We start from the raw sequence: 26,937 nt of genomic DNA on the forward strand, positions 1-26,937 counted from the left end.
TCAGACCGACCGACAGTAAGAACAGCAGCAACGGCTTCTCATTGTTGCTTGGAGCGATTGTGGCATATGCACGCGCAGCGCATATTAAGATTGAACGCATCCAACAGACGTTAGTTAGTGAGATCGACCGATCACACATTTCATCATATATCAACTTCCCATCTTTCATCGTTTTCAGCTTCAGCTTCAGCTTTAAGTATAATTGAGTGCGCAGATAGAACTGAAGTGTGGCCCGTTGTGTTACTCGTGAACTTTAATAAAGTAGTGCACAAAATTCATAAAAAAAAAATAACAACAAAACATTGCTTTTTATTCTTATTCAATAAACAACCAATAATGAACTAAATTAAAATGAAATTTAAAAACTTACATTAATAATCGTTCAATCGCTTTTCGTATTTTCGTCGCTGTTAAATAAAATAAATGAAAAATTGGTGCAAAAATCAAATTCGAATTCAAATTCAAATTAAATTCAGATTTAATTGTGAGGTCAACTGAGAGTTAAATTCCATAAGTGAATGAACATACTCGACGCATATAACACAAAACACAATTCAAGCACACACGGAACACACACAACAAAATCATTCTGACAGTCGCATAACACCACAGTAACAACAACAACAGTGCCTAACATAAGCTCACAGCATCGTCGTTTCCAGCTTCAATTGCTGTTACTGCACAACGGTTTTGTAGGGCCGTTAAATTCAAGTGTTTTCAAGAAAACGTAAAAAAGAAAATAATTATAATAAAAATAAAAATAATAATAATAAATAGTAATAACAGAAATAAAAATATAAGAAAAAAATTAATCTTTCTAATAAAAAAATTTTCTTTACACTTTTTATTGTGTTGCGCGCTAGCCACAAAACCGAAAATTAAGTAAAAATACAATTAAACATAAGTACAAGCAGAGGCAGAGCTGGAGGCAGAGAGGTAGAAGCAGAAGCACAGGAACGTAGCAACATATCTGAACATATCTCCAACATATATCAGCACTACAGCATACAAGCATATAAGCGAACGGGCAAACGGACAAACGGACAAACGTAAAATTGTACAAATTTACAAATTTACTTACATATATGTAACTACCTATGCGACGGCAAAAACTTTCTTCGTGACTCTGTGCGCCACAATATCTTCAATTGTTAACGAGCGAAAGCGTACACGGAAAGTGCAGTGAAAATGTTCCAAGCAATTAAATGCTTCATTTTACAAACGTTTTACGTGAAGCAGTTGTTCTTCAGCTCGGTCTGTCTAGTGGCATTTTTGCAGCTGGCTTCAAATCAAATCGCATGTACTCAAGGTAAGTTTTCCGACAAAAAAATAAAAAAAAAAAAAATGAAATACAATCCAAAACAAAAAATTGCAAAACGAATTACACGCAAAACCAAAAAAAAAAAAAACTGTAAACAAAAATAATTTGAACATTTTAAACTGGTACAAAAATGTGCAAGAAATTAAGAGCTTAATCAGTCATGGTGACCACTGGCGTGACTTAGCTGGATATGTGTACATATGCTACATATATAGGTCACACACACAATATTATTAGTGTGGACGCATACACAAATAGTACAGAAACTTTATTGTAAAAGTGTCTCAAATCAATGTCAAGCATCTCTGTATATAGTTTGCATATTCTTGATATATATTCTGGATATAAAAAGGTCAATGAGTATACTTTAAATTGTGTCTTTGTGTTTATATACTCGTATTATATATAAACATCATCCGCATAAGCGTAAGCAACTCTTAGGAGAGTATTTTATGGATCATAAGTATTCAAGACTATAAAAGATAGGCTCTATACTGTCTTTCATTAAACTCTGACTCTGAGCTTAAAATTTTGACAGGACACGAGTTCGATTCCTGGTACTTGCAGTCTCAAAAAGACCACTGATGATGGGTATTTGGCAATACTCGAAATATCTGTATGGTCAGCCAAAAATTCAATTAATTAAAATAATATAAAATGAATTTTAGTTGTTATACTTCACTACTGTTCAGAAAAGCCTCTAAGGGACACAATAGATCTTTTAGATCGCATTCCGCTATCCCTTTTCTCAATAATAATAATAAAACTTTGCATCTGGTTTGTCCAGCGTATGCGCAACTAAACGTATATACTACTAATATGGCTTCTAAAGGATATCAAGTACCGATTTTAAAGTCGTAACTTAAGTCTCAAAACTGGCCTAAGTATGAATAATATAAAATTCATATCTTCATATTAAAAGTCGATTTTACAGTCGTAATGGAAGTCTCAAAATTGACTTAAGTATGAATTAAATCAGCAAAATTGATAACGTAAGTTTAACTTAAGTATTGAAATTTAAGCACCCTCATTCAAATGATCTTACGTTTCTATAAATGTTCAAAATGGATTTAAGCCCTACATCTCTTATGGGATGGCAAAGGTCACTATAATAATAAATACGGCTTGTCATCCTTCAATTTAAATTGTACATTGATATTACATTTACCTACATTAAATTTGATTTAATTACCATTATAAGTTAATATAAGTTACCGCTTTTAAACGGATTTTAAATACTCCGTTAGAACCAAAAACAAGTCCAAGTTTCTTATATAAAATAAAAAGCGTTGAAGTTATTCATTGTTAAAAAAGGGTTACTAGATCACTACAGCTGACATGGACGTGAATATCCGTCACATATTATGAAATCGCTAACTCTCTTTATAAAGAATATAGACTTACAAATAAATCTGTCTGAGTACTTTTTTAACAATGTTAGCAAGCAAATTTTTTAAAAATTATTTTGGAATTTATTTTTGACATAAAATTATTTATTTTTCTCGATATGACAACTAACATATCTTCTTCTTCTTCTTCTTGAGTTAGTGCTATTACGCACTTTTACTCTATAATGGCTGGGGGGTTTATCACTACCCCACACTAGGCTTTAACTAGGCTAAAAAATCATATCATTTATTTGTCTTTTAATTGATGACGGACCTTAAATCAGCATATCTTCCTGAGAGTCCAGAAGTGGACTTGAGGATTGTTATGGCAGGGTTAAGTAGCGTATCAACTTTAGTGAATAATTTTAAAGCTCTGTCTCTGATATATTTTTTCACTGAGTCAATCCTAAGATCTCTATGTATGTCCGTTGATCTAATGTACCATGGAATCTTAAACAGTTTTCTTAAGGCCAGGTTTTGAGCTATCTGTAATTGCTTTAAGGTGGTATTTGAGGCTTTGCTATATGTAACACATCCGTACAGAAGAGCAGGTCTAATTACTTGCGTATAAAGTAACTTTCTGTTTTTAAAGTTGAAGTGATAATTATTAAATAGCGGCTTTAATAAATGTAGAATCTTAGAGCAGCTATTCCGTTTGTATTTCAAATGTTTAAGCCAATTGAACCGTTTGTCAAAAGTGACCCCCAGATATTTTATATTATCCTCCCACCGTATCTCCGTGTCGCAAACGCTCACTCTTGGAGGATGCTGTCTTCTTTTTCGAGTTATAAATATAGCCTTGGTTTTGTCATTATTAATTTTAATCTTCCATTTTTGGAAGTATTCCACCATAAGGTCTATATTTCCCTGTAACGTGTTGCTTACATTTATGGCATCCCGATCCGAGTAGATCAAGCATGTGTCGTCTGCGTAAAGCGCCATTGATGTGGGACTTAAGGTGGGGATGTCTGCCGTGTATACATTAAACAATGTGGGAGACAAAGGCGACCCTTGAGGTACACCTGCTACAATTGATCGGGCGGACGAAAGAGTGCTATTAATTTTAGTACGGAAGGACCTTTCTTGCAGGAAGCTACCAATGATTTTAGTCAAACCACTAGGGATCCCAAAACGGGCTAATTTGACTATTAGACCATCATGCCAGACCTTGTCAAAAGCTTTGGCTATGTCAAATATAATCATCCCGGTTGACTCCCGTTTACTTAGAGCGGTTTGTATCAGCTGCGCAGTTCTGGCTAGTTGTAGTTCCGTGGAGAGATTATCCCTAAACCCGAATTGTTCGTCAGGAAGAATATTTAGGGCATTTACCGCTGTTTTAAGCCTAGTCAGGATTACTCGTTCTGCCAATTTCCCCATAGTTGGGAGCAGACTGATAGGACGCCAGTTCTGCGGAAATGAAGGATTCTTGTCCGGTTTAGGAAACACTACGACTGAGGCCAACTTCCAGGCCTTTGGAAATTCGCCAAGCCTAAGCATGCAATTGATGATGTTAACAATGCATTGGATTGCATCTTCTGGAAGATTACGTAGGCATTTGTTACTGATATTATCATATCCGGGTGCTGATCTGGTCTTTAGACTCGAAATAATACATTTAATCTCATCTCTGGAACACTGTGAGATGCTTTCATCTGACATCAGGTTCCTAAGATTAGCAGCCTCTTCGGCAATATTTTCTTCTACCAGAGAATTATAGTCACTATCAGTATTGGGCTGAAATTGCAGCTCCAAAGAATCCACTGTGTTTTTGGTAATCGGTAATACAATATTATGTCGCATACACGAACATAATATATACCTTACTTTATTAATAGCATAAAGTCTTCGGAATCTCACAAAATGCACTGTGTTTTTGGTAATCGGTAATACAATATTATGTCGCATACACGAACATAATATATACCTTACTTTATTAATAGCATAAAGTCTTCGGAATCTCACAAAATGTACAAAAGTACAAAATGTACTCTCCGGACAGTAGTCATACTGTATATATACTTAACCCTATCATCTCATTTATCTATTGATGGAACATTACCCCACACAATTGAATTCCAAACTAATGTAAATTAAATAAAAAGACATACTAATTGTCAGAATTTTTGAGAATTTTAAAGGTCTAGTGATAGTTATATCTGGGCACAATTAGTATGTCTTTTTATTTAATTTACATTAGTTTGGAATTCAATTGTGTGGGGTAATGTTCCATCAATAGATAAATGAGATGATAGGGTTAAGTATATACATTAAGACCGAAAAGTTTTCGGAAATTCTCATTTAAAATTCGCGCGCTGTATATTTTTCGATATTTTAAGTTTATGTAGTTTGGCAGCACTGTCCTTAATTACTATGCCAAAAATGAGCGCGATCTGTCAGACAGTTCGTTTACGGCAGCTGTTGAAACCAGTTCACCTCAGTAGGGCGTTGCGAAAAAAACAATGGAAAAAAATATTGAACAAAGAGTTTGCATCAAATTTTGTGTTTCGAACGAAATTTCGTGTGCAGAATCGTTGCGAATGCTACAAAAGGCTTATGGGGAATCAGTTTTATCGAAAACTCAAGTTTATGAGTGGTACAAAGCCTTCCAGGACGGTCGTACGACCGTCGAAGACATTTCGCAACGCACTACTGAGGTGAACTGGTTTCAACAGCTGCCGTAAACGAACTGTCTGACAGATCGAGCTCATTTTTGGCATAGTAATTAAGGACAGTGCTGCCAAACTACATAAACTTAAAATATCGAAAAATATACAGCGCGCGAATTTTAAATGAGAATTTCCGAAAACTTTTCAGTCTTAATGTATACAGTATGACTACTGTCCGGAGAGTACATTTTGTACTTTTGTACATTTTGTGAGATTCCGAAGACTTTATGCTATTAATAAAGTAAGGTATATATTATGTTCGTGTATGCGACATAATATTGTATTACCGATTACCAAAAACACAGTGAACAACTAACATACATTGTGACCGAAAAGTTTCCGGTCATAAATAAATAAAACGCAAAATTCTTAATCTTCATCAATATTTATTTTATCTCCTTCAAAATATGCTCCATTAGAAGCGATACACAAATGCCAACGTTTCTTCCAATCATCAAAACATTTTTTATAGGCGCTTTCCGGTATGGCTTTGAGTTCCCTCTGCGAATTCTGTTTTACGTCTTCTATGGATTCAAAACGCGTTCCTCTGAGTGGTAATTTGAGGTTGGGAAACAGGAAAAAGTCACACGGTGCAAGATCAGGTGAATACGGTGGCTGTTCGATGGTATTTATTGAATGTTTGGCCTTAAAATCGTTGATAATGTTGAACAAATTGAGGTGAATCGGAACAAGCCGGGCGTTGACACGTCGCATACACAAATTGTCCACCAAAATCAAACGAGCCATCTCACGACCGATGCCTAGCTCTCGTGCTATCTCTCTAACACTCACATGAGGATTTTTGAACACGATTTCCTTTGCCTTTTCAATGTTTTCGTCGGTGGTAGAGGTCGAAGGTCGTCCAGAACGCGGCATGTCTTCGACGGTCGTACGACAGTCCTGAAAGGCTTTGTACCACTCATAAACTTGAGTTTTCGATAAAACTGATTCCCCATAAGCCTTTTGTAGCATTCGCAACGATTCTGCACACGAAATTTCGTTCGAAAAACAAAATTTGATGCAAACTCTTTGTTCAATATTTTTTTCCATTGTTTTTTTCGCAACGCACTACTGAGGTGAACTGGTTTCAACAGCTGCCGTAAACGAACTGTCCGACAGATCGCGCTCATTTTTGGCATAGTAATTAAGGACAGTGCTGCCAAACTACATAAACTTAAAATATCGAAAAATATACAGCGCGCGAATTTTAAATGAGAACCTCCGAAAACCTTTCGGTCACAATGTATATAATATATAAACAATTTAATCATTGAAGAGTATGATTTCAAAAACTAGAAATAGCAGTTTACTGAGAAAAATAAATATTTTTCAATAGAGAGACCATGCATATACGGTACATATGTACGATTCATAAGATCTCCAAGATCTCCAATATTTCGCTTACTACTTTTCAAAGAGCTTAACAATTTGCGTATAATAATATTAATATTATTATTTAGTTAGTTAAATTTACTTGCTAATATTATTATAGTTATATATAATAATATATCACAGATATGATATTTAAACCGCCGAAACTCACAAGAAGAATGGACTAATATTGAAATTAAGAAATTTAACTCAAAGGAGATAATACTTGAAAGTCCTTTTTTTCTATATTTTCTAAATTTTTTATAATAAGTAAACCTAAAATATTAGAAATATATTTTATTTCCAGAGTTTGAATTGTATGTCCTAAATAAAAAAAAAACAATAATTCACTCAATAATGATTAAGTTAAGTTGTATAGCTGTGGTTTATGCGTTAACTCTAATTAATAACACATTAAGTGTAATAGTGAAATTAATGTAAATTGCCACTGTATGTTTAAACGTGGATCGATGGTCCATTTTGACAGCGTTTAATTCCTGATACTTGCAATACAAAAATTATATATTGAAAATTTAACTAATAGATATTCTCGAAAATCATTTATAACGGATATTTATCTTTCTGATCAGCCAAATTATTCATTTGATTAAAAAAATTTTGTGAATTTGTAATTTCTTCCCTATTCTTATTCTATTCGAAAACAATATTTGTTGTTGTAAATTCTTTCTTAAATTCAAATTTTCAAGTCAATTTGATATATAATTGATAATAAGTAATAACATACATATATTTGGGAAAATTTTGGTGCTCCGTGCAATTGTTCTATTTTTTCTGTCCCTTCTTCATACATGGCATGCAAGGATTTCTAATTAAAGATATCATAAATTACAAATTACAATAGGTGTCTGATGATGGAATTTGGCTTTAAGATCTATGATTAAGTCTAGTATTTGAGTTTAGCGACCTATTGACGATATTAATTGATGAATCGATCTTATTTGTAATAATTTCAAAGTCTATCATAATCACTATTTTAATCTTTCTGATTAAAATAGTAGAGTTGTTTTGTATAAAATGATGCCTTCTGTTGATCTTATAAGGCTACATATGAATTTATTAGCTATCAGTAGAAGTACTATTAATACTCTATCAAAACGAATTGCATATGATCTGTTCGGCTTTGATCTGTTTCCGTGTAATATTCAGAAATGCCCAAAGGACATAACATATGAATGTCTTCTATTCTCAACATTACAGTTGCAGTGCCGGAAAAATTCTAACTTTGAATAACACAAATTGTATTTACGTTGGTTGCGTGTGTTAACATAAGGGTCCACAGTTCAAATCTGACAGTGTACAATTCCTGAGAGTTATAGTTCAAAAATTATATGCAGAAAATAAACCAATAGATGCACCTAACTACCACTTATAAGAGATATTCCATCTAATCCAAAGATCCAAAGACTCACTGCAAACCTAGTTACGTAGTATATTTTGATTCTAATTCCATATTTTGTTCTAAGTGTTTTTGAATCTGTTTTTTATACAATTGTATTATGAAACCTGCACTTAAGTAATTTAATCACGATAATTTTTGAAAACAAAACTCAGTATATGTTATTACACAAGGTCAGATGTGTGGCACTTAGCCAATGAAATAACATTTAAATAAAAAGAATTTCAATTTCTAAGCACGAAAACTCATTAAAATTCTGAATTCATTCAAGCAATCCTAAAAGAATGTAATTGCAGTGCGTTGGGAAATTCATTGTCATTAATGGACTGATAATGCATTCTGTCTTTATTTGTCTCAATGGAATTCTTCTGCACACTTCGCTTGCGATTTTCAATGAATTTGAAAAAAGTAAATATCTAAAATCGTTCGCATCCGTATTCTGAGCATAAAAACACTAACAGCATCAGCATCGCAGCATCTTAGCATCTAACATGTTTAGCACGTACAACTGCTAACTGCTCGCCTCTGCTATGAGCAACAAATGTTGCATGCAGACACAAATGTAGCACAGCTAGTCTAGTAATTTCAAGGTATGAGCCATGCGAATCATAACCATTAAGACCACCTCTAGTGCGGGGAAAAACACGTTTGTTGTGAGCATGTTTAGCAGAGCATAATTAAAATAAACCAAATAACAATTAAGCAAATAAGTATAAATTTAACATTTCTTGTTGCTGAATACTGAATACTGAATGCTGAATCGTGAAGTGAAATGCCGAGCGGCAAGCCACAGGCACAGGCGATGGGGCGGTGGGACGGTGGGGGGACTCGGTTTCGTTGTTAAAGTTTTGTCAGTTTTTAAAAATTTCTTTTTCTAATTCAGCATAATTTTCAGTTAATACCTGTAATGGTGGTGATAACTTCAAATTCGTATCATCGTCGTGGGAATGTGAGCATTTGAGATGCACGGGTCGAGCCGCTTATAAAGCGAAATTGGCTGGTTCGACTGGTTTTCGGCTCAAAGCAGATTTTCCGTTATTACTTTTTAATATCTGAACAAAAACAGAAATAATGGAAAATATTAAAATGAATGCCATTAAAAATTTTACTTAGCAATTTAAATTTATTTTTGTTTACCTTAAAGCTGAACTAATTTCGCTAATTAAACATGCAAATGCTCAGTGAAAATGTTAACTGCGGTTTAGGCCTGATCGGATATTAACAGTGATTTTCATTTTTCATTTTTCATTTTCTTGTTTATTTTTTCTATTTCAAGATATCATTTACTATTGACGAAGAGAACAACTTTTTATTAGCCAACCCATTATATTGGGTTGACCAAATTAGTACATAATTAGTACAATGATAAAATACAATTTTAAAAAGTATCTGGTATCGTAAATCCAAAGAAAGAATCAGAAGGAATGAGTCTTATAAAAAGATTGAGTGCTGCAGCTATTATTTACCGCTGTAAATTGCTGAAGCGCGAGAAGAATTTTAGCTGTGCCGCAGCACTATTTTCTGCACCGAATTTTAGTTACACTCGAGGTTGAATCTAGTGCCACAATAAGTACAATTACAACTATGATATAGTTACGATGACACTTGTGACAGTTGTATCAATATATTTCTTGTTGCTACTAGTTTTATTTATTTTTAATTGTTTTTCCTGTAATAAACAGCTAATAAAAGTATCAAAATAAGGTGCTAATAGGTACGTCGAGGAATTGCAGATCTTATCAGGGATAGATGAAAAAGATAGATATCAGAGATCGATGCCATTTTAATTGATAGCCAAGCAATTAACTCCAATTAGAGCATTCCATTCTCGCCTCATTGAATCAAAACTTGTAAGAGAATGTAGGCAAGAGATCAGCGAATTAAATTAGTTCACGGAAATTATTCTTCTATGGGTTTTAGGTCATAGGAACATTGAAGGGAATGAAAAAGAAAACAGTATATCATGTCTTGGGGCAGGATATACCTCAGGTACACCGGGGTACATGTTACGCTAAAGACTTTTTAAATATTCAACTCTCTCTTCTCTCTGCAGGAATGTAATAATTGGTAGAAGTCACTAGCAAGATGTAAAACATGCCCGTCGACTTGATCTTCTTACAATAAGATCACGTCATATGAACTTATTAACAAGGACTTAGTTCATACTGCCAGGTTAAACGCAGTTCTTTCATGCTACTGGTGTATCACATACAGATACACACATCTTCCGTTCACCACTTTCTGTAGACGTTGCGAAGACATAGGCGAAGAGGAAATAATCACAAATTTTCTATGCCCAGCTTTTGCTAACAGAGGAAACCGATTTTAAGGGAACATCTTTCTTGCATGTCTATCAAAATTGTCGTCAATAAGAACAAAAGATTTCTTGAACTATATAAATTCAATGATGATGAATCTAGTTTATCTGTAAGAGTTTGAAGTAAGGATAGTGGTATTAAAATGCCAAATATATGCTGGTTAAGTGATGCAGAAAAGTGTCTATCGTTTTGTCACTGTATTCAATCACTGGACCAACTACCTAACCAACCAGCTGCTGACAGTTTTCTGTACTTAGAAGACATGTAAGCAAGTGATCTATCCTGTAATGACTTCTGACTTGTATGCAGATTTAGCTCTGAGTAAGGAATCGTGTTTCATCTAATATGCCAGTGCCCAATAAAGATTTAATATCTTCTCATCTTACACTTTACTGTTGGGGTGAAGCTTTAGTTTAGGTTTATAATATCTGTGTTGTGGCAATATTACTTTTTTACCTTAGAAAAGCAATTTAAATATTAATTATTATTTTTGATATATTACTTTTTAATTGTTTTATTAGACAGCTCTTTCATTGGTATAGTGATATAGTGTGAACATATTCAAAAAACACTTTGATGATGATTGCTCCTCTTTTTTTAAGTTCATGTGTCTGCCACAGACGTAATGGGAATAGGATATACTACGCTTAATGTGATGTTTGAAATACAGTGCATGAGACATCATTAGCCACCATTAGACCCATAAAAGTATACATTAAAGTATTGTTTCCTTGCACTTGAAACAATTTTTAAGTTTTTGCGATAGATGAATAAAATTTTCAACATAGACTTTGTTCAAGAGATGGTTCTTGAATATTGATTGAAACTATCGAAATTAGACTACCATGTACAATAAATGCTGTATAAAGTTAATAATCAGAACTGCGATATCTAATTAATTATTAATAAAAATTGTGATAAACTTATGCTAAATGTGCACTTCATTTGATACACAAAATGAGTTTAATTGATTCAGATTTGAATGTACTTAGCTCTTATACAAACTAACTATGCGTATAGAATATATATTTGACAAAAAATATAATTCCTTTATTTGTTAACATATTTTTATAGCATTTAGATGTAAGGTATTACAATTAATATATCATTAAAAAAGTGCTTCGGTCTATAAAAATTGAACGAATCATACAACATGGAGAGGTAAACTTAAGAAAATACTTTTGCTTTATATTAAATTTTTTCTGTAGTTAGTTCTTTACTAGATCTAGGCTTAAGGAGGTTATATTTATAGATTACATTAAGTTATATACAAGATGCATTTTCAGGTGCAACCGCTAAATCGAAGAAATGGTGCTTATGAATATATTTAAGCTGCAATTTCAAATTTTTTTCAGTTGATAATTGCATTCCAATGGGAAAAGTCGACTAAGTTTCTATCGAATTAATATGATAAGATTCATATGTATATATATAAATTACTAAATATATAGTTTTAAACTTAAGAATTTAACTAGAATTGCCTACTCATGTCGTATTCTATTCATCTGGAAAGAGTATACTGTAACTGTAGAATGTATCCTACTTTTGCAAGTCATAATTGTGAAAAAATTGATTTACACTTCTTTACATTTATAAATAATACTCGTATATATTAAAGTATCTTTAAATTTCATCAAATACACAAAAGTCACAAATCATTTCTTCTAAGCTGCATAATTTACTTTAATATGTATTGTGATTCGGTAAGAGATCTATCTTATTTTATGTGCAATAATACTATGTATTATGTATGCCTTTTCCTCCAATAAATATAATATTTTAATACATAAAGATGTACTTCATTAACTCTCTGCCAGATTTAGTAAAAAATGCTATAACTTCCTACACCATTCCTACATAATTGGGTGTGCACTGTGCACATTACACACTATATGGTGTGTGCATACGAATATTTATTTAACGCTCTCTCATCCAGTTATCGTCAATCAATTTCTTCGGTTTTAATTGGTTTTTGGGAAAAATTTGACCGCATTTTAAAATATTCAAGCGATGAAGTTTTACTTTTCAACTCAAAGATTGAGAGATAGTTCACAAGTGTGTAAATTCGTTTTATAACTTTTTGTTAAGTATAAACTATCTACAATCGCGATTTATCCCTTTTCACTTTCCACGACAATAAAACATCAATAAAATTAATCTAGCATGTAGCATCTATTGTCATATACCTATGCAAACTCTGCCAGAAATGGAATTTAATTCGACTGAGCGCAGATACAAAGCCTCCTGGGTGTTAACAAAATATGCACAGAAAACAGTTTGTCGCTACATAAAAATAAATATAAATATTAAAATAAACGTCGAACAAATTTAGTGGCCATAAAAGTTCTTTTTTTCTTCAGAAAGTGTAGAAAATTTAAACTTAAGCTGTTTTTCTATTTTTATTTTTATAATGTATTTTTATGGACAAACAAATGGTTTTCCATTTTCAAACCTTTCTCCTCGATAATTAACACGGACTACATGGCGTACATGGCTTACATGGCGTACATGGCATACTTATGGTACAGCATTTGCACGACATGCCACATTGCTGTGACGGCTGTGAAGGCTGTGACGATGTAAACAGTGCATTCAGCCATCCCAGTTCACTAATTGACCATTAGCTTAAGACTAAGGAAAGGTATCTTCGCGTTTGAAATTAGGTTTATTTGCCCATGCTGACTTAGGCTGACTTATGTTGGCTGAGGCTAGCGCAGATACTCGTATATTAATTTATGTAAATATGGAAATGTAATTACATAAATTCAACAAAGCTGCCTGTGCTATCATTCATCGTTTGAAGCACCACTCGGGGCACCACTCCACATCACAAACTGAAACTGGCATGCGTTTAAGTCATAAACTAACAATATCTCGGCGATTTAATCGCGTCGACAGCTGGAAGTGGCGTCGATAATGAATGTATCTGAATCTGTAACGATGTATCTAATTAAATTTGCATACAACGTACGCTCAAATCTAATTTCATTATAATGATAACCACTATTATTATTTGTTATTATGTTTACAAATGATTGTATGTTTAAATTGAATCTCTAGCCATTTGCCGTTTGCCATTGATTTTGTTTGTTTAGTAAAAGTATCTCAACGTATGGTTGAGTTTTTGAAAGTAAAAGTACATCATTATTTTCTCGTTTTATTTATTTGCTTTGTGTTTTTGGCTTTTGTTAGTTGTTAGTCGCAGCGTTTTTTGATGCGAATATTTTGAAATATTATTGAGGTTTAAGCTCTTAATTGTATTCCACGCTGGTGTTCTCGGAATTCTAAGATATGAGAAAATGAGGTTTGCATAAATCTAAGTACATTAGAAGAGAGAAATGATATATGTGAATTTCATAAGTTCATGTTTAATGGAAACATTTTTTGCGTATTAGATTTTTTACAAATAAGATGCTTAGAATGTCTAAAATTCGCTCAAGACGTACCTCACAGTATATTTAGAGAATTTTACCTGTGTGATTATGAGTATAATTATTAAAATGATATATTATCACAGGTAGCTAAATTCAAATCTATTAAAATATTAAATAAATTAAGCATTTATTATAAATGTGGGGAAAACTTTTACTTAATTTGTATGTATATTACTTACTTAAATTAATAATACTTTTTATTAGAATATATCTTCTCAAAGAACTTAATAATATACACATATATATTGATACTCATATCTGACCAGATACTCTGACCAGATACTCATAGAAAACCCGAGAAGTAGTAGTAGAAAATAAATTTAAAGTTAATTAAATTAAGCAATATTTTCACTTTAATTAAATCGTATATATACTTTGATTCCATTCAAATAACAGTGGTAAATAAATAGAGTTGTATAAGCAAATACAGCATAAGAAATAAAACTACATAGAAGAAGAAGAAACTTAAAAGTGCAGCACAATTGTGGTAAATAAGAAGAAATATTCATTTCTGCAAAACATTTCAAAGTTAAAATATTCTTAAAAATATGAATTTCAGATCATCTTCTGTAAAATTACAGTTGAACTAAAGCTTAATCTACAATAGCATAGCATAAAGATACAAATACTTACCCTATTCCATAAAATTACCAGTTTAAATTTATAAAGATACTTTCATTTCAAAACACATATAATCTTATTTCTACAGGATTATATACGTACATACATTCGAGTCCCTAATAATACCAATTAGAGGCTATCAACTATGTAGTATATTAGACTAGTTGAAATTGGTTCTGGTACAATATTACATCCATTTAAAAAATTTGAATGTCAATCTAGTATCTTATCTTGCTTTCTACATAATCAATAAGGTTTGGAATCCGAAACTTAATAATATCTTAAGATTTATCAGTAGTTTGGGCACATATTTCAAGCCATGCTATATAATTATTACTCTCCTAATAGTAATAATAATCAGAAAAGGAAAAATCCTTGATAAACCAATTTATTCGACTCATTATCTTTTATCATGTAGCGAGCTAAAAACAAAAACAAAATTTTTCAATTAATTTGGGATGGAAATTATATGTTCATCAGGAACATTAATTATTATAATTCCAAAATTTAAATATTAGCGCAACATTTATACAATTCACTATTTTATTAATCCTAATTTCAAAAAATGCCTCATAGCAGGTTCTTAAAAATATCTCATCTTATTGTCAAAAATTATTGAAATCATAATAAGTAGCATGATTACTTAATATGGGTCTATTGGCCGAACTTAGGAATACAATTAGGTTTAGATAGCGAACACTCTAAGAAGACTAAAAAGCAATATTGTTCGCCAAGCACTAATGTAAAATCCACAAATTTTTAGATGACCCAATGCGTCGGCCATGTCTTTGAGGAGAACAGTGCAAACCACATTTTAACATATTTCCATAATAAAATTCGATTTAAATTAGTAAAGCTCTATGGTCCGACTAGAAGGAAATAATCACATACATACATAATATATATGGTATGTTTTTATAATATTATAATGATAAGATATTATATGTATATAATTAAATTCATTTACGCAGGGAGAGGAGGGGGAGTGGAAAAACTCACTATGAATAGTGAAATACACAAAACATTACCAATATTTATTAAAGTATTAACTTGTACAAATTATGGCCCTATATCAAAGTAGACGATATAACATTAAAAACTTTTTGCGGATAGAAAATGTTATTTCTACTAAACTATTTTATACTTCTTGACACACAAATGTACGAAAACCCGACAAAGACATAAGTCATCACGACATCAAGTTGTTATTATTTAATCTCAGGATTCAACTTCAGGATTTAGTTGTTATATATGCCTTTGTTTAAATTTATTTTATCCAACAAGATAGACAGTTCATAGATTTTATAGATATAATAAAATCACCTTCCATTATAGCGATTACACACAACACCAGTTGCATTACAAGTTAAAAAACGATCAGCTATTGATATACCATAAAATTAAAACCCTACTCATTATGAAGATTCCCGTCAGTCATTACTGGTACCTGTGCTCTAAAGAAATCCTTTTAAGGTCTTTATTGGCTTGTTTGTAAGTTTTTTTTTTGGTGTATTTTCGCACTTTATACATATCTCGTTTTATATTAAGATCGGATACGATTCAGACCCAAGATTTATAAAATAAAATAAGCTTCTAAAAATATTTTTAAAAATCGATATGCTAACATAATAGTGAATATCGTTATCGCTTAAGCCTAAAAATATGCAAAACATTAACGGCTTTATTAAAAAAAAAATTAGCAGTGCCTATAATTTTTTTAAATGTTTGCAGGTGCCGTAACTGATTCACCCATAAAAATAATAAAATTGCCTGTACAGCCAGCAGTGATACGCTACAGTCGAACGGATCCACAGATCAAGACGTTTCAGCAAAGCGATTATACACAACCATCAGCTGCTTCACTCCAAGCTAAAAATTTAGCTGCTCTACTTTACAATGATAATTTAAACTCCGCTCACGATGAAGATCCCAGACAACAACGTGCCATTTCTAACACTTGTCCGCGTTCCTGTCCACCAAGCGTTACCGTGGGTGCTGAACCAGTTTGCGGGTCAGATGGTTTAATTTATGCGAATCTTTGCGAAATGAGAAAGAAAACTTGTTCTAGAAATGGTGCGAGTCCTATAAAGGTATGTCTGTATAGAATAAGACCTTGGTTATATGGTGGTCGATTTATTCTTGTTTATCTTATGCGCATTAATATTATTGTACTTAATGTCACTTTATATTTTAAGCCCATTACTGATGGTTGTGAACGTGCTAAAGGTTCCGATTGTAAACATCGTTGTCTCTCAGAAAAGGATCCAGTTTGTGGTACCGATGGCAGAACTTATTTAAATAGGTTAGTTAGTTGATAAGCAACTATTTATAGTTGATATGTGTTAAACTTTTCTTGTTGATTGATTTAGATGTATGTTAAGAGTTCAATCTTGTCGAGTGGGCATAGCTGCAGTAACAATCTCACACGTTGGTCCTTGTAGCAATACAAGCGCTATACGTGAGTCTTGCCCCGTTGATTGCAACAGCGCACCAAAAGATGGACCTATATGTGCCTCAGATGGAAATGTATACAACTCTACATGCGAAATGAAGCTACTGACATGTGGACAGGGTGTAGTGAAGACAAGTCGCAAACATTGTCAATCAACTAGAATGTGCAGAGAATCTTGTTGGCGTGTGGCTAGACCAACGTGTGGTTCAGACGGACGCTTGTATGCCAGCCCATGTAAAATGCGCTCTTCCAATTGTGGTAAACATGTATTCGAAGTACCACTTTCATTTTGTATGCCCCAAGAACGTAACGGGAATCAAATTGAAAATTGTCCAACAGAATGTCCGAAATCTGGCGACTCAGCATCTCAATATGTTTGTGGTAACGATGGTAATATATATTCATCTTTATGCGAGTTGAAGATGCTGAATTGTGGGTAAGTTATGTTATATCTGTTATATGCTTTTTCTTTTTTGAATTAATAAAGCTATTTTTATTTAATATTCTCCTCTTCTTCTGCACCAGACCTCAACGCAAGTCAATACAGAAGACAAGTATGGATAAATGCAAAACCAAGTTGAGCCGCTGCAAACAACTGCCACCTTGCAAAGATTTCAATAACATGTTTGGTTCTATATTTTCATCGAATCGTGAAGACAAATTATGTGGCACAGATGCGAAAACCTATAACAATGAATGCGAACTTGCTCATGCTACATGCCTGTAAGTTTAGCTATTAATATTTTTCATTTTAATGAATTTTTAAAAGTTAATGCCTTTATATTATCTGCAGACGAGGTGTCAACTTAGCGCATATTGGACCATGCACAGATCTTAAAACCCCAACGAAAAACTGCAGTTGCACGAAGGACGACTTTAAAAGTGGACCCGTTTGCGGTTCAGATGGAAACACGTTCCCATCAATGTGCGAATTTAAACGTCGCAGTTGCCGTTCACGCGTTGTTCCAGTCTCTCTGAAAAATTGTCCTTTAACAGCAGAATGTGAGTCAAATTGTGATGCTCAGCCACCGAACTTTGTTTGTGGTTCAGATAATAAATTCTATAAATCTGAATGCCATATGCGGAAGGAAAATTGCGGAAAACATATTTTCGTAGTGCCACTACAGCGCTGCACTAGCGCTTTACAATTTAAGGGCTGTGCTAGAATATGTCCACGAGAATTTGAGCCAGTCTGTGGCACGGACAGTATGACATATCTAAATGAATGCTTCCTCGACATTGAAAATTGTCGAACTAACAGCACAGTGCAGATAGAATATTACGGCGCTTGTGGACGACCGGAACCACCATCAACGAACTACTTATACTAAAAATATTTTAGCGATACATCAATTATTACGAATTACAAATATGATTGCATTTATACGAATGATTCTTTTAGATTTAAGTGGAACATATTTATACACACATAACTTTAGTTATTATTGATTTATAGTTGTTACAAACTATTTTTTATACTTTCTTTTTATTGATATTTAATAAAATTATTTATTCGTGCTTTTTTGTATTTATTATAAAAGTGTTTACTTTTCATGCTATGACGGAATGATTATAAAAAGGATGTTAAAGCTCTAAGCACTATATAATCCATTAACATAATAAAGTACATAGTATTAATTATAAAAAATTAATTTTTAAATTGTTTTAATTTTAAAATATTTACATTACTTCATAATTGTGCTCATTAAACACATCTTATTTTAATTACTAATTGAAATTAAAAGGAATATACGAAATTCCTGCGTGGCGGTCACCCTCTTACAGCTTAGCGATAAGATAATACAAATTAATCCAATATAAATTTAATCCATTTTTGGTATTTTAAGCCGAATCATCAAAGAGTTTGCTCAGCATAGCATTGATTTCATGCGGTCTATATTTTACATACTTGTCTGGATTTTTGCTGAATTGCACGCTTGAATACCTGAGATAAAGAAATTAATAAGACTTAATAAAACTAAAATAAAGTAAACTTATATTTGCACATAAAGGAAATTACATCGTATATTGTATGTTTATATTAATGGTATTATATTAATACTCCGGTCTCTAATTGATAAAATTTCAGTCCTACTTAAGAATTTTCTAGAAAAATATAAAAGCTAAAGTTACGCATAGTAACGTAAAATAAACACCAAACAAAAACATGATTTATCGGAAAATTCAAGGAGTTCATCTATATTGACGACTCTATAAACAAAAACGACAAAGAGGTGCTGAAGGTCTGATGACGAATTGCTAACAGATGCTACTACACCCCAGTAGTTAACTGGGATGAGTTATTTCTCTCTCTCTCTCTCTCTCTCTCTCTCTTTCTCCCTCAATCGACAAAACTTATACTCAATAGGTCCGGCATCCTACGTACATTATTATGTAAAATAGTAGCATGGGCGTTAATATGCAATGATAAAGCAACGATTAAAGACAAAAGTTTTCTGGGAGATATTTGGTATCAGTGGTGTACGCATTTGCAGCACTATCTAAATAAATCATGCGCTATAGGCTATGGTATATCAATATGAGTTCTTTCCATCATGTAAGTGTGGTATAGTTCAACAAATAAACAGCTGTGTTAGCTTGTTTTGTAAGGTAAAATTTTGGTGAAAAAGAAGTTTCAGACTATAGTCGGAATAATAAAAAGAAATGACAGACCTCCTAAATAATGAAATGATGTATTTGAGAAAGTACTAATGTCATGTCACAATAGGACTATAGGGTTCCAATAGCGACCGAATCAACGCAGACGATCAAGTACCGATTGCAACTGCCGCCAGAAACCCAGAGGATAGATCTACAAAGAAAATCATGCCTATATCTCTTCATGTCTCTTCTTCATGCACAAATGACACACACAAATTTGATACTCATTGTTTCATGACTCTACTATGTTGGGGTGGCAAGATACTTTTTCCTGAACCTATGTAAAATTTAACATCTGTACGTGTCCCTTCTTGCCTACTTCTTCTTATTTTCACATTACTTTCCCTATCCACCCTTACTGTATAATGCAAAACCCTTATGTATTTGATTTCCCATTTGGGTACAATAACATCAACAACGAATTAGACTACAGCAACAACTTGACGCTGAAAAGGGCGATTACAAACCAGGACGCTTGAAATGGAAGGTTAAAACTACGTATTCAAACAATAATCTTTCTTTAATCTTTTAATTTATATACACTCTATATACCCCATACCATCGATTTCTTATGTTTCGCCTTGTGATGGCGAAATGATTATGGGTCTCATAAGTACTTAATTTTTATATGTTGTTTGTGAATAATTAGCAAATTAACACATTTCTAAGATATTCTTAAAATGTATTCTATTAAGTCAATAAGACTTTTCTCGCAACATATAAGTTATGTATGTAATTTCTCAGAGAGAGAACTACGTTTATACTTATTTTAAGTAATTATTAAACGTAATGGTTATTCTGTTTTTAAAAAAGTTTAAAAACTATTAACACATCGATGATTGAAAAATAATTTTAAAAGTTTAATTAACAAAATTTTAATGCACAACGATCTAAACTCTTAGGACTAACTTTACAAAACACACTTAAGTGGCGACTTAAGACGTGCTTTAAGTTCATACTATCTAACCCTTTAAAAATACTTGGCTTAATTGTTAAATCTAAAACTGACCCTGAAATTTATCTAATGACATGGTGTTTATTATACATATTTTACAACATAATCAATTTTGATGAACTACTTACAATTCATAAAAACGATTGTATTTGGGCAGAATGTGTTCTGCGTTATCTCTTTTAATACCCTCACGTAGTATAACATCTGGTATAGAAATACCACGTTGGATTTTACATGCTTCTTCAAAATCTTTGTTAAAAGTCTGCGAATATAAGAAGTTTTTAAATAAATTAATATGTTTCTCATTTAAATTAAAAATATTTACAGAAAAACGTTCTTTCAGGATGCTGCGATCCTTATCTTTAACTTTTCCCTGACTCGGTTTGGGTAACTCATCTATAGGTGATATACTACCCAACATTTTTGACCATGTTTTTTGGTAAGAAAACTTCAGCTCCCTTATCATTTCCAGATAACTGTGTTCACACTCCGGCTCAGCAAGTGTAACCAAATCAATTAAGTTGGATTGTTGCAGCGATTTGAGTATGTAGTGAATATTATTAAGACGGAATAAATGTTTGGTTGCTTGATCATTATACTGTTCACATTTATTCATAATAGAAAGATTAAGTTCCGCTAAAGCTTTTTCTAAATAAGAAACAATTGACATAATTAATTGACATAATATTGTCTCAATCTGTATAATTAATATTACTTATGTAAATAGCTAAGAGTGCCTTATTCCGCTCTTCACCCTGCAATGACTTTTTCATCAAAATTGTATCCAGCTGTGTTGAGTATAAAACATCTTGTTGCAATATGGAGCCGATAACATCGAAATGTTCGTAAAGATGCTCAATAAACCAAATTGTGTTGGAGGTAAGTTCATGCACAGTTGCATCTTTGGGTACATTAACATAACCTAAAGTGGAACTCATACCGACAATATTTGTACTGGACTCGCATTTAACAACTTCTAAAAAGTGTTCTAACGCTTTCGAACCCTAGTATAGGAATCGTTAAGATAAATATATTTAACAATAAATAACCATACTTACTGTAGTCTGCAGCTTATTGCGCACTTTTTTCAACTGTTCACGCTGCTGTGGGTCATATGTCCGTTCCATATCGGGTTGTAATAGTATAACACGTTTAAGAGCTGAAAATATGCCAAGCGCTGAAGTCCACTCTTTGCGCGATATGCAACGTAAGATACGATTTGTAATTGCCTAAGTATATTACGAATAATAATTATAAAATCATTATATTTTTATATTGAATATTACCTCCGCATCTTTAACCACTAATTCTATAGCATTGTAAGCTAACTTAGAGAATACTTCGCCATGTTTAGAGGTTGGTATTATTTCATTCATTAGTGCTCGTTCCCAGTTCAAGAGTCGCTGCAATCCAAGCAACATAACTAAGTATTTATCAAGCTCTTGATCACCATCCATAAAGTCTTCTGAAGTTAAGTGATCAGAATGTGAAGAAGCTTTCTTTATCGAAAATCCAGTAGATTGTTCAATTGTTTGTGTAGCGCGAAGATATAATTTGTTTGCTTTCTTTTCAAATCTGGAAAATATAACCAATACTTTTTTAAAATATTTTCTTGTGTTTCTTCTTATTCATTAATTTTTGATATTATATATATACTAATAATAATATTAAGTTTCTCTAAAATACTCATGTTATAGAAAAAAATCAGATTAGTCTGGCAGAAGATCCCGACAGTGATTTTATAGATTAAATATTCCTTTTGTTCTCAGAAAAAAAAGAGTTTTAAATTATGACGATATTTTTCTTCTTACAATAAAGAATTAGAACTTAGCAGTATGTTTGCCTGAAGACCTTATGATTCAGTATATAATAAATATTGCGTAAAGTTACTTACATTTGCTGTAATCTAGCTGAAGTATTTTTCTTCACTTCACTTCTACCACTATGTCGAGGTTTCTAAAAATATAGCAAACATATATAAACATTTATTACTAACTCAATTCTTAGTTTGTATATTAATAGTTATAAATATATGACTCGTTTAGAACTACTAGTTTATAGTTGCTAGTATATAGTAAATGTTTTATAATTAATTTATATATCTGACGACTTTTACGTTTCACAATGATGAGGAAAGAGGCAGTTAGTGTGAGAAAGTCGTGGAAGCAAATACAAATATTAGTTATCATAATTGTTTATAGATTAAAACAAGTATTAATAAGAATAATGTTATATTCATTGGCATTTCTAGTCGTATCATGGGTCTACCGTACGTTAATTACAACGATCAAGCGCCACATCGACACTTATTGCAATGGAGTCAACATCAGTGAGATTGAATACAAACGTGGACTAACTACCCTTCCAACAGATGCAGTTTCCTTTCGAGATCACAGTTGCATAGTAATACAGTTCTCAATAAGCCTCAGTTTAATATCTCCTGGGACACCTTCACCACGCAGCAAGAGCTTGCCATTGCCAATTTAATGTTAGGATATAGCTATGTGCTAAACACGTACTTGTCATGCATAAATGCGTTAATTTCTAACGTGTACCCTCACAGTCCATTTGGTTTCCTGTCCAAATGCACACACCAATTTGATTCAATAGATCTCAAGCTTCGTCTGATTGAAGTGTCTAGGTTTTTCCTCCTTCACCCAGGTTAACTTCAATTAAAATTCAACCCATCCTTAATCCACTCTTGTGATCAAACCATTCCCTCCCATTTTACATTTTCCTTACCGAAGCATATCGTAACCTATGTATTCGTATATGTAATTCTTTTATTTTAATGTTATATGCTATATAGATCACCACGGGTTATTATAACAACACGTTTACGCGTCGCTTAACATGTGATTTCAGTTTGTTTAAGACTATATACCGTAACTAAATAGTATATAAACGAGTGACTAGGACACTTGTTTATGTTTATGAAAATATCACACATTACTTCCGTTGGACTCTCAACAATTACTACTATAATATAGCAAAACTCATCATTTTATACGATAGAAAAAGGCCCATTATTGATTTCATCTTGGTGTAATCGTTGATCAACGTCTAATTGTCAAACAACAAAATTTTGAAACATCTGTAGAGGCTCAATTCAATTGAGAGAAAGATGTCATAAAAACAATAATCGCGCTAATTAAAAACCGATTTTATTAGGCTATCTAACAAATAGCGAAAATTAAATATCAATAGAAGTATTGGAGTACTAGAAGCCTAGAATATCAAAAACTATTATGGTATCAATAGAATATATTGAGGTTAATTACAAATAAACTTTTATTTCAGTTGATTTTTTAAATAAACTTAAAACTGTTAATCAAAGTTTTTTACAGAACTTTCTTAGATATTAAATAATTGATATTGATAGGAAAAAACAAAATTTAATAAAAAAATAAAAATTACATTTATTTTAATTCAATAAAAATACATATAAATAAAACTTAAAAGAGATACATAGATAAATATATGAACTTGGTACCGCGATTGATGTTCAGCATTGCTCAATTAGATCTCAGTTTTGTTAGGAAATCCATAATGATATTGCAATGTTCATCAGAATTCAAGCCAATAGCATCCAATTCCTTTTTCTGTATATTTAAAAATTGTTCTAGAGTAATACCGCAGCTTTCAAATTTATCGGAATATTCCTCTAGGCCGACACTCTTTAGCAATAGCGCAACATTAAGTGTATTATTTAAAACGTTGTTCAAATTTGTATCAGAAATAACAATTTGGGGTATAGAATTATTGTCGGGATCATCATATTTATGAAAACTTGACGAAGCATTATAAGAGAATTTAACTGACTTCAAATGGTCGAGTGGATTTAAAGAAGTATGCAGCATTGGAGTGTTAGGATTTTCTACACTTTGAATTATAGCATCATCAATAGGCGACATGCCTGGTGATTTGAAGCCGTCTAGATTTGGCGTGAAACAACGCTGTTGAATGTTTTTGACTGTAAGGTGACGACTGCTCTGCAATTGATCCAAGTCACTACATTTAGCAGCTGGACAATTAAACTTGAATTCCATCGGTTGTACACAAGTTGGAGTACAACAATCCTCCATTTTTAAAAACTTTGATATTTAACAAAACAAGAACACTTTAAACTTTTACGTTCAATCTAAACAGCGATCAACACATAACTAAGTTGGGATCGCCAAGCAGCAAAAACATGAGGCTACAAGGTAAATGCATTTCATATAACGGCTATTTAATGATGACAGAGTGAAATATTTAAAACCAGTTAAGGTAAATATAACTAATAAAACTAATAGGAAGAAGAAACCAGCGTACGCCGTTATGAAACAGGGTGTTATTACTACACCCTTATATAAGCTCACATTTATTTATTTATAATTGTTAAATTGCTTAACTATTTCTTTTTAGTTTATATAAAACAATTATCTTAGAAATTAAAATACTAAGAAAACTTACCAAGGCTTCGTGTCCCCAACTGCTGCTTTTTTGATGATCTTTTAGGTTTTGCAGTGACCGCAACACAACATCTCCGCGCTCCGATGCGTAAATTATGATATATTCCCTACGCAAATTTTGTTCCAACCATAAAGATATGGTACAGAGTTCTTCTCGTGTGCTCTGAGACAACTGACGGAACGAAGTGTATTCGTCACTTGATGAGTCATCTTCAATATAAATAAGGTCTAGTAAATCAACAGGTTTCAGTGGTGCACTATGTTTTTTTAACAAATGTCGGTAGTGGTTATTAAGTCCCTCACAGCCAGTGTTAAACAAACTTGTAACATTTTCCAATTCCACACTTTGCGAATTATGATGCAGAAAATAATCCATTGCTGCCCGCAGTTTACCAAGTGCTTCAAGAAACACGGTAATATTGCCTTCAATAGGGCCTTGATGTATTAAATTACATACTTCTTGTGACACATCGTAGTGTGCTAATACAGTTTCCAAGCACTCCAAAGTTGATTCCAAATCTGTAAGTGCAAGATGTGTTCGTTTAGTGGGCGTATATTTGAAGTCATAAATTATATATATTTACTTTGCTGACGTTTCTGTAGCTGTTCTGTTTCATTGTAGACTGGCAATATAGTTTTTTCAAGTTTCCCTAAACGTTGCTCAAATATTGTTAAAATTCCAGACATCTGAGTCGATAAATCATGGTATTTATCCACGCGATCTTTAAGCAGCGCCAGATTAGACGTTTCCTGTTAGCAATATTTAGAAAATAATTTTAAAATTAATTTTAATAAGTATTATATTTACTTTTTCCAATTTATTGTGCAAAAAATTATTCATTTTCTTAAATATTTCTATCTTGTAAATAAACATAAAACCGTACAGCTGATTAGTGACGTACTAAACTGTCAAAATTTTTAGTGACAAAAAAGTAACCGGAGTAAAAGTTACTTAAGATCAGAGTAGTTCATTTAAAACTCTTTGCGCTTATAAAGTTGTTACAATGCGAATGTAGGTATTTACCTGAATTTTGAGTAGAGTAAATTATATAAATATTAGATAAATTTGGTAATACAATTGTGCAAACTTTAAAAAATATTTATTAAAAAAATATATATATTTGAAACAAAAATAATAAATAAGTGCAATAAAATGAATGAATAATAATTATTTATAATAATGGGTGTGAATGAAATTTGTATTTTCAGGCTTTCTCAAGCATTGAGTATGTTTTAATATTGATAAATTTAAAAGAATTAAGTGTTATTTGTCAAATATTTCTTGACAGTTAAGTGTAAATTTTCTACATATTCCAAAAATCGTTTATAATAGATGAATTTTAAGTCTTGGCAACTATAAGGTTTGAGCTGCTTATTAGTTAAGCGGTTTTAAAAAGGTTGGACTAAATAAGCCAGAAGTGTTGTTTTTTATGTTTTTTTTTTAAATAAGAGGTTGGTTTTTTGAGATATGCTTACAAAAAAAAAGACCCATTGTAAACGCTTGCGTTTGGAACTAATTTCTACAAAATTCATAATAGATCTGTTCCACGAGCAACTCATAGTAAAACTTAAGTAAAACATAAGTAAAGAACAAACTGAGAGCGTAACACAAATAAAGTGCCAAATTGCGCTCTTTACACTGTTTTTTATGGAACAGCTTTATGTTAAGTCTGGTGGGAGCACCAGTGCCGCGCAAATAAACAACATAAAAATTTAAATTCAAATCAAAACAGCTGATTCACACATTAACACAAATTTTAATTGAAATAAATTGTGCGAGTAAAGTTAGTGTAGCATTTTCAAATTTCGACAGAGATGTTACGCTCTCAGATGCTTTCATTTACTCGAAAATTTTCAAGTGAAATGCACATGTGTTTAC

At 32.3% G+C, this 26,937-nt stretch overlaps 3 protein-coding genes across 3 annotated transcripts; 1 reads left to right on the top strand and 2 right to left on the bottom strand.

Annotated features, from left to right (window-relative positions):
• LOC119666151 (agrin) lies at positions 1-18,512 on the top strand. Its single transcript, XM_038075434.1, has 6 exons — positions 1-1,309; positions 16,268-16,626; positions 16,732-16,838; positions 16,906-17,424; positions 17,514-17,711; positions 17,782-18,512. Exons 1-6 carry the CDS (start codon positions 1,189-1,191, stop codon positions 18,317-18,319), a joined length of 1,842 nt encoding a protein of 613 aa, XP_037931362.1. The 5' UTR covers positions 1-1,188; the 3' UTR covers positions 18,320-18,512.
• LOC119666150 (exocyst complex component 7) lies at positions 18,509-25,930 on the bottom strand. The gene is made up of 10 exons (XM_038075433.1): positions 25,867-25,930; positions 25,643-25,808; positions 25,060-25,577; positions 22,499-22,560; positions 21,891-22,179; positions 21,663-21,833; positions 21,320-21,608; positions 20,930-21,252; positions 20,733-20,866; positions 18,509-18,933 (listed from the first exon to the last, which is right to left on the bottom strand). The coding sequence occupies exons 1-10, from the start codon at positions 25,897-25,899 to the stop codon at positions 18,831-18,833; spliced, it is 2,088 nt and encodes a 695-aa protein (XP_037931361.1). The 5' UTR covers positions 25,900-25,930; the 3' UTR covers positions 18,509-18,830.
• LOC119666153 (protein matrimony) lies at positions 24,106-24,776 on the bottom strand. Its single transcript, XM_038075435.1, has one exon. The coding sequence runs from the start codon at positions 24,687-24,689 to the stop codon at positions 24,120-24,122; it is 570 nt and encodes a 189-aa protein (XP_037931363.1). The 5' UTR covers positions 24,690-24,776; the 3' UTR covers positions 24,106-24,119.
• Positions 25,931-26,937: the final 1,007 nt, after the last annotated feature.

The sequence above is a fragment of the Teleopsis dalmanni genome, chromosome 1 (genome assembly GCF_002237135.1).
Source record: "Teleopsis dalmanni isolate 2A chromosome 1, ASM223713v2, whole genome shotgun sequence".
Classification (NCBI taxonomy): Eukaryota; Metazoa; Arthropoda; class Insecta; order Diptera; family Diopsidae; genus Teleopsis; species Teleopsis dalmanni.